General features: G+C 28.3%; 1 protein-coding gene across 1 annotated transcript in view; it reads right to left on the reverse strand.

Moving 5' to 3' along the window:
• Positions 1-9037, reverse strand: part of LOC107457372 (neural cell adhesion molecule 2) — a 32964-nt gene extending 23927 nt beyond the window's left edge. Inside the window, exons 1-2 of the mRNA XM_043051556.3 lie at positions 8884-9037; positions 1280-1354 (exon numbers count right to left, since the gene is read on the reverse strand). Of these exons, the coding sequence (XP_042907490.2) occupies positions 1280-1354; position 8884 (76 nt within the window). The 5' untranslated portion in view covers positions 8885-9037. The remainder of the gene's footprint in view (positions 1-1279; positions 1355-8883) is intronic.
• Between the last annotated feature and the right edge of the window lie 365 nt (positions 9038-9402).

Consider the following 9402-nt stretch of genomic DNA (forward strand, 5'->3'; position numbering starts at 1 on the left):
TAAGAAGAAAAGTTTCCTCGGAAAAATTTATATATAAGGCATTTTTGAGGCAGAGATTAAATTTCTTCTTAACAGGCAAGTGAATCATTGTCTCCAATGTAATTATGGACACTCAATTGAATGAGATCAAATTTAGAAACGATCGGATAAATGGTTAAGACGTTATATAGATTTTATGCGCAAAAAGTACAATTTTGTACTTGTACCTATTTACGAATCTTAAATTGCTATCGAAACAAGAGAAGCAAAAGGGGGAGATTGCCTCTTATGTAATTCTTTTACGTAGGCTCGAAGGGCTACGTACACGAGTCAATAGAACGAATAGTTTCAAAGTTATAAGCGTTTTTACGTATAAAGAATATTACTTTTAGGTACCATTTAAAAGGAACTAACAAAGCTCTCTATGAAAAAAAAACTTCTTTTTTTTTTGGTTATTAATTTTTTCGAATCAAAAGTCTAATTTTGTTAGACAAAAAGAGGTTTTTATTTTTTTCAACTCCTTTCAGCTGTTAGAAAACTTCTCAATGTATCTAAGCCTTTATTTATTTATCTATCATTATTATTATTTTATGAAACTTGCATGAGCAATGAGGATTGTTTAGTGCAAAATTTAACAACAAAAGTGGTAAAAGAAACGACATTTTATCGATATAATTTTATTGCAGGGAGAGTTTTATTAGTTTACTGTCTGTACAAGCTCTTAATAATTTTTTTTCTTTTTCTACAATTTCTAATGCTATAATAAAATCTGATATCGTTTTTCAGTTCATTTATTTAATTTTCTTTCGGATTCTAAGTTGCTCATTACTAATGCAACATCAGGATCAAACACCCGGTTACAATCTTCAATTTTAACTAAAAATATTAGTTTTATCACTGTTAAATAATGATACCTACAAAAAAGTAGAGAAAAAATGAGAATACGTTGAGAGAATAGAAAATACGTTGAGAAAAAAATAGAGAATTAAAAGAGAATACGTTGAAAATATTAATATACGTAGCCAAACATATTTTCATATTAAAAATACATTAGTTTCAGCGAGAAACATTACATTTGCTGAACAGATCTAAAGAAAGGGTACAGGTTTTAAGGGGAAAAAATTTTTGCCCAGGCACGAGCATCGATTTAGCTTTTTTTTTTTATTTTTTTTTTAAGTACTCTTCTGCAAGAATTAACAACAGTTTTAATATCGGTGGCATTTAATTTGAAAGTGTAAGAATATTTTTAATAATAATAATAATAATAATAATAATAAAAGTGTTATAAAATAATATTTACCACTGCTTGTCTTTGCTGACCAAAAGAGGAAACAAATATCTATACATAATCTCAAGGGCGAAGAGAATCTTCTCACTAAAAATAACATGAAAATACTTTTATGGTTATACTACATAATATTGTATGAAAATCATTCACTTCACAAGCTCTGATGAACCATAAGAAACGAAAGTCTGAGTATCAAATTTAGTAAAATATAGATACCTTTAACATACAGGCTTTTTGGTACAAGCTGTGATTGGCTTGGAACCAAAGTTTACGAGTACAAAGCAAAAATTTCCCTGTAGATTTTACATAGGGAGATCAACAAGGCATCTTTAATCAGCGGAATTTCGAAATTTTAAGTATGTATTCTTTTTTTTTCTTGCTGTGAAAATTAATCTTAAGTATTCAAAGTACTTATTTTTTTTAAAAAAAATAACGTTAAATGTCAGTAAATTTTGAGAAATAATTAGCTTTTAAAAATTATGATAGCTTTGCTTGGTACTTTTATAAAGTTATTTATGCCATCATATGTCAAATAAGCAATTATTTGCTTTGCTAGAACGTCAGATGGATATCTCGCTAAAAAGTTATTTCTTGAATAAAAGTTTACAAATGAACTAAAAAGTAAGCTACATTTTTTATATTTAAAAAGGTAAATAAGTTAATCACTAGCACTAGCATGGTGAAGTTTGGCATATCCTTTGGCTAGTAAAATCAGAAAACGAATTTCAGCTCGCTCAACATTTGCTAGAAGAGAGAAGGTCTTCGTACGGATCACTTTAGCAGTCCGAAGGAGCGAACATAAACTGCGCAGTGGGGTGGGTAAAGAAATGTCACAACGTTTGGAATACCAAAGATCGGATTTTTCGTTTATGGTAACCCACGCGAAGGCATTCTTTCTTGTAGGAGGTGTTGTTTCCATATTTTAACACGGACTAAAAAAGAGAAGCTAAAGATAAACTGCGCCTAGTGTGACAAACGATTCCGAAATCTTTCTCTTTTAAACAGCTTTGAAGCTTCTTGCCGTAACTTTCTAATTACGTTAGATAGTTGGACTCTATCAATAACAGACTTGGGAACAAAATGGATTTCGTTGCCTAACTACATGTACCATCATTCACAGCTACTTTATATTTGCTTCAATATATTTGCCATGAATATCCGAGCAGAGAGTTAATGGAGTCTGGAAATCTTTCACAAAGAAGCAAGTTCAAATACGGCAGTTACACATAGAAGGGTCGCGAGTTAATATTTAAGCAAAGATGATGAAAAACAGTTACGAATAAACTGAAGAAAGCAGGACTAAAAATATCAAAATCAGTTTGATTTCCTGATGAAATTCAGTGTGGGTATTTCCAATAATCTGCTGAGAACTCTTCGTTGTTTTCGCCGTCAAACAAATAAATTTCGGTAATTCCTTTTAAGCCTTTTTCAGTAGTGATTAGTTAAGAGTTCGATTGCAATTTTGTTTTTGTTTTTTCATCGCTTGATAATTATATGTGACACCAAATGTTTATACATTTCATTTTTCTGTTTGAAAAGGATTCTAAAGATACGCAGTAAGAGTGGCCGTTACGAAAAACCTTGTATTACTGAGCTTACAAATAAAAAACTTAGAACGAACATAGACTCATTGAAAGCTAACTTGACTACTAAGTGAAATAAACTAAGTAAACTAAGTGAAAGAAACATGCTATTTGTATTAACACTAGAAAAACGGAAAATTAGTATAATATACCTATATTGCCCAAAAGCAGTCAAAATTGTGAAGGCATAAATAAATTTGTTTAAAATTAATTTTTAACATTTTTTTATATTATTTACAGTCATATAACAAGTTATTAGTAAATATTAACAATAAAAAAATTATATGTTGTACAAAAAGTCGCAAAATTCTAAGAAATTGTGTCATTATATACATCATTGTTTTTCCAATTGAAATTAAAAGCAGTCAAAATGACTTCCATAGGCAATCTAATGTTAAATAATGCCTGGCTGACAATAAATGAAGGGCGTTTTGGAATATAATTTAAGCAATATTTTTACGTTTTTTTCATTTTTATTGTTGAGGGAGGAGTTTATGCTGCAAAATATCATTAATTTTAAGTAAGTAAGAAATGAGATGATTAAATGTATTGTGTTGTAATCTAGTGTTAATTTCAGAAACTTGTAAAACTCTTATCTGAAAACAATATTTAAGATGAGCTTGGTGTAAAAATATTACCTTTAGAAAAAGTATGGTTTATCACAATATTGTTCCAAGTTCTTCAGTTATACAAATACACACACACAATATTGAGAGTCTCTCTCAATATTATAAGAACTTTTTTTTGGAGCAAGTATGTGCTAAGTCTCTTTGCACATATTTGCTTCAAAAAAGTTCTAAAAAATCAAAATTCAAAAGATCGAGAATTCATTTGTGTTGATTAACCTTATTGCATAATTAACCTACACAAAACGTGCAATGGTCGAATTGAAAAACAGATGGAGCAAAGAAAATAAAAAACTATTAATAATTTTATTTTGATAAAGCTATTTTTTGATGCTCATAGAACAATAAATATTATAGCAAAGGAAATTTTTTGTTTGAGTGTGTTTTTGAAATAACCGACTGAACTTGGATTTTTTTTATTTATTATCAGCTATCAAAAGTAAGAACAGATGCTAAAATTTTTGAAATTTTTAACTATAAAATTTATTTTTGACGAAAAAAATATTTTACTTAACTAAAATTGTCAGTTAAAGAATGCAAATATGTAAGTAGAACGCATGAAATCATTTTACAAGCTCATTAACTTTTAAAAAATTCAGCTTTTCAAAACTAGTATTCAAAAATGTTGTTTGTTGTTTTAGCGCTAGAAAATGGTAACACTCTTGCAACGAAATGTTCATACAATGAAAAACAAAACAATACAACTGAGCATATTTACTCCAAACAATCGTGCGTTTGACTCAAGCATTTCAATTGTGTTGTTAAGCTTCGTACGGAGGGGCTGGGTGTTTAAAAAAAAATTTTTGAAGTTCATACGAAACAATTGCTTTGAAAATTAATATTTAAAAAAATATATATATCATATTGTTAGTATGCAAAATTTGTTCAGTAAAATAGGAAGTTTCTATAATAGCATACCTGCCAACATACTTCAGAAAAATTCAGTAGACTTTACGAAATAATATAAATTTCTGTTTCACATAATATGCTAAATATTTTACATATAGGGAATTTTAGGAATTTTTATTGTCATCAAAATACAAAGCGTTACTGCACTAATAACTATAAATGGTCTACAATATTTCCCACTTATGATCGACACTAAATGAACTTTAATTTGAAATGTTTTTTATTATGTTAACTCATTACTTTGAATAGTAATAGAAAATTAATTTATTATTTTGATGGGCAAAAGATTTTTCAATTAATTTAAAAAGGGAATTCTGAATAAAAATAAACTGAAAATTTCAGGTTAAAAAGAAAAGCTATAAAATGATTGCTATGAATGAGGCTTGGCCCATTATGTATTAGTAATACTAATTTAAACACTCAAGCAAGCAATAAATTGTGTAAAAATTCTATTTCAATAGGAACTGTTTTAGGAAACTTATTTAATTTTAGGACATATATTAAAATGTAAAAAATCCAGAAGAATTTTCATTAAACTAGTAGACTTGGAAAAACTGGCAAAATCCAGTAGTCTGCTGGTAAATCCAGTAGAATTGACAGCTATGTTGCAAGCGAACAGTGTACTTCTAATGCTTATTGACTGATTCCATTCAGAACTTTACAAGACCAGCTCAATAAATTCGTAAGTTCACAATAAGAATGAATTTAAAGAAATAAATTTGTTTCGTTGTACAACCATATATAGAGTACAAAATTTATTGTAATAAAAATTCGTTTCTCAAAAACAATTTTATCCAACAATTCAACAAACAAGTGGCTGAAAACAAAAGTTGCAACATCTTTACAGTTATTTGAGCTTTTTTCTTCTTCTTTTTTTGAAGGAAAAATAAATTTTAAACAATATACAACTAATATATTTATTAAACATATACATTTTTGTAAATGTTTCTTTAATATATTGTAAATATATTTTTAATTATAAAAATTTTAACTAATTTTTCCCCAAAATAATGTATAATTTCTAATCCCTTTTATTTTAAGATCAAATTTTCCTGTCTCGAATTTAAATTGGTTGAAATTCATTTTCACTAACAAGAAAAAACTTTTACATCCTTTCGTTAAGTTCGATTGCTAGTTAGAAGATGAAAGCGATCATCAGGTTAAACCATTCACAATTTAGTTTTACCCCGACTTTCAATGGAACCCTAAAGGATCACGCTTGTTTTAGCGGAACCACGGCACATTAGCAACTGTGAAGATACTAACCAAAAATAATATTATTAATTGTTGGACAATATTTATTATGAAGAATGAAGTATTTAGTATTCTGAATTTGTTCTTGATGTATGCACAAGCCGAAAATGAATAAAATAAGCTGAATTACGGTTTTCAAGGAAAAACTGTTATAAGCGTTGATAATAGTTATCACAGAAAAGTGTCTCTATTCTTGAATTTAGTTATTTTATTTTGAATTGAAAAGCTCGATGAGAAGTATTTATTGAATTTTTTTTTATAATAGCATATCTTCTTCATGATTTATTCAATATATCGTTATTGAAGAAAATATATTACTATTTTTAAATTTTGTTACTTTTTTATTGGCATTTCACATAAATAAGTTCTCAAAAAAACAATCAAAATAAGTAATGTACTCTGGATTGGATATAAATATTATTACTGCTGCTTAATCAAACCCTACTTTTCGGAGCCCCTGCAATTTTTCCATGGAACCGTGGGATCCCGCTGAACACCCTTTGGGGACCGCTGTTTTAGGAATCTCCGATCACCTATCCCCGTAGTTGCCTTTCATTAATCTTTTTTTCGTTCTTTCTTTTCAGCTATGGATAGTCGATATAAAAATCGATATTTTTATAAATAAAAAGATAACGGGAGAGGAAAAAAAAATGAAGAAAAAAATAAAGATTATTTGTTTATAAAGTATCTAATTACTAGTTGAATACCTTTTTTTTTTACAGGCTGGAAAAAAAGGTAAATAATCAATAAATTGTCATAAATCAACTCTACGAAATCATGCACAGAACTGGAAGACAAGTACGGACACAATTAATTAAGTGAAAACAATTCTAATGTTTGCTATTTTTTTTATTATGTGTTTTCCTTCCTGTTTTTTTTTCGTTAATTAAATTGAGCATAAGAAGTTTTTAAAAGTTCATCACATCAAAATAAAGATTAATTATGTTCCGTATCATTTGGCATAATGCAGTTATTTAAAGTCAATCTTCACAGTCAAAAATTATCATAATCAACAATTTCTTCTGGTACCTATTCCTGTCTTTCCTGGCCGAGAAAACCTTATTTCCTATCAAAACCTGCAAGTACTTTGGTGCATTCGAACAATTAGGACATGTTAAAAAAACACCAATTAACCTAATAAGAGCTATACCGCCTACCAAAATTAATGAAGTATCATTGAGATCAAGAACAGTATGGCACATTTTTACGGTTCACATGTACGAATAAGAACTTTTTCTCTAATAATTTAGCTTCTCAACACATTTTTTTTTCTTACCACCCAAATAACTTAATTGTAATATTTCGGAAAAAAATTAGTAAAGACACGAATATTTTAGTTATCATTTTCGGCGAACTAATATTTCGTTAAGGTTTCATACTGTTGAATTTACCACAATATAAGTTAGAAATCCCACTGAGCAAAAAAAAAAAGGTTAAATATGCATACACACACTTGCCAATGAATTAGAAACTTGAGAGATTTTCTCATGCCTTTTTCTAACTGAGCAAGATGAGTTGGTGTATCAAAGAATGTATTATAAGTGTATTCTTTGTATTCTTATATATTCTTTGGGGGTATCATGATATGAAACCTGTTCTGCTGGTATGGAGTGGAGCCTCGATTTTTCTCAAGGATAAACAAAAAGTCATCGAGCACCTGGGCATATAAGCAAATTAAATTCATCCTAGAATGTTACATTTTTGCACCGAAAGTTACGAATACTTCATAGACGATAATGGAATAGTACATTGAGCCAAAAACGTACAAATTGGTTCAATGAACATTCTGACTTCTAGCACTTTCATTAGCCACCACAAAATCCATAACGTAACCTAATAAAAATATTTAGGACATGCTGGAAACTCACATCCAACAGCAATCTCCTCTTCCATCTAATTTAAAGTCAGTGTAGCCAATGTATTGGACATAAATGCTTTCCTGAAATTTGTAGAATCAATGCCCTCATAAATATGGATCGTTATCTGTGTAAAAGGAATTCCCCTCCAAAAAAATAATAATGATAAATAAATAAGTAAATAAATAAATAAGAAAAATTAAAAAAAATAAACTAAGGTTTCTAATTTATTGGCACGCATGTAATAATATCATTTAATTTATTATATTAAAAAATTACCAGAATTTTTCTAAAGTTCAATAGATAACAATTTAGAGACTTCTTGTTTAGTTTCCAACATTAAAATTTATAGAGATTTAAAAGCGAAGTATCAATGCTAGAAACGCATAGTTTCATATACCCTTCAAAATATGAATTCAGTGACGTCATAATCATACGTCACGGAATTATTTACGTTTATTTTATTCGTGACGAACGTTTATACACGAAATTTATGAATTGATTTAGAATTGCGAATTTATATAAGGTACATAGACACACGCACATACATCTAAATATTCCACTTCATTTATATAGATTATTCTGCTAAAAATTCTCCTGTTTTAGAGGTTGCAGTTTATCCTGATAAGTCGAATTGTATTAGTTTAGAATAATCATGATAATTGAAATTTTAATAAAGGTTAAGAACACGAAGACCAAGGATCCTAAAAAGTTTTCTTTACGATGTTGCCATATATCCCGAAAAATCAAATTGTGTGAAATCGTAATCATTTTAATTAAAATTTAAATACGGTAACTCTAAAACAAATAATCATAAAAAATTTCTTCATAATTTCTTCCCTGTCGTTTATCCCGATAAATCAAATTGCGTAAACTTATCAAAATCATCTTAGTTAAAATGTTAATGTACGACAACCTCTTAGTAGTCAGAGGACCCTAAAAAAGCATTTTAAGATCCTAATAATCATCATCGTAAAAAACTTCCTTCTATTATCTAATTGCATTATTTCAATTCAGACAAATAAATTAAAGATGTATACACTTAAATAAAGGTATAAGTAAATTTAAAACAACCTTTAACATTTTAAATAACATTTTTCAAATAAGCTAAAAAATATTAAGGCAGACGAAAAAGACTACTTTGTTAGATTTGGAATTAGTATTTATAAGTTTTAATTACATCATTCTTAAAAAAAAGTTAAACTATAAAAAAGGAATACAAGAAAAATAATAATAGTTTTCAATTATAACTAATTCTTAAAGAAAATTACGTAACATTTGAACTAATACTAAAATTACCTTAATTAATTCCTGTTCACAAAATACATAAGATATATTCTACATAAAAGACATTTCAAATTAAATTTGAAAAAATAATAATTACTCACTTTTCAAATTATTTTATTCGTTTCACAGTAGACATTGTAACCTTTAGTCGACAAGACATTTTAATATTGCCAACTTTGTTTGAAAAACCATTGCTGTTAAATGAAAGTAAACTCATCATTTCCTTTTATGTATAAAATGGAGAATTTTCGGACTGTTGCGACCCCGTGCGCTTAAATTAAAGTTCTAATCCAAGTGGGAGGAGCAAAAACTTGAAAATCGGAATGAGAATTCGAATCCCTACACATATTGCCAGATCCCAGAATGTCACATGTTTAACAATTACCTGGCAATACGCAAAAGATAATTTCCGAGACTTGCAAAATTATGCGAAGAAAGGACAAGAATGTTCTAATAAGGCGTATAAATGTGTTTCTACTCGACTTCGTAACAAATGAAATAAAAAAAAATACCCTGGGCATTTTTTTTTAATTTAAGTGAATCCAAATTCTGAAAAAATATAAAAATTACAAAGAATGAGTGAGAGCTTCTGTTGGCGCTTATAAGCAATGCAAATCAGC

The sequence above is a fragment of the Parasteatoda tepidariorum genome, chromosome 6, assembly GCF_982258835.1.
Source record: "Parasteatoda tepidariorum strain Cologne lab strain chromosome 6, Ptep-v5.0, whole genome shotgun sequence".
NCBI classification, from domain to species: domain Eukaryota; kingdom Metazoa; phylum Arthropoda; class Arachnida; order Araneae; family Theridiidae; genus Parasteatoda; species Parasteatoda tepidariorum.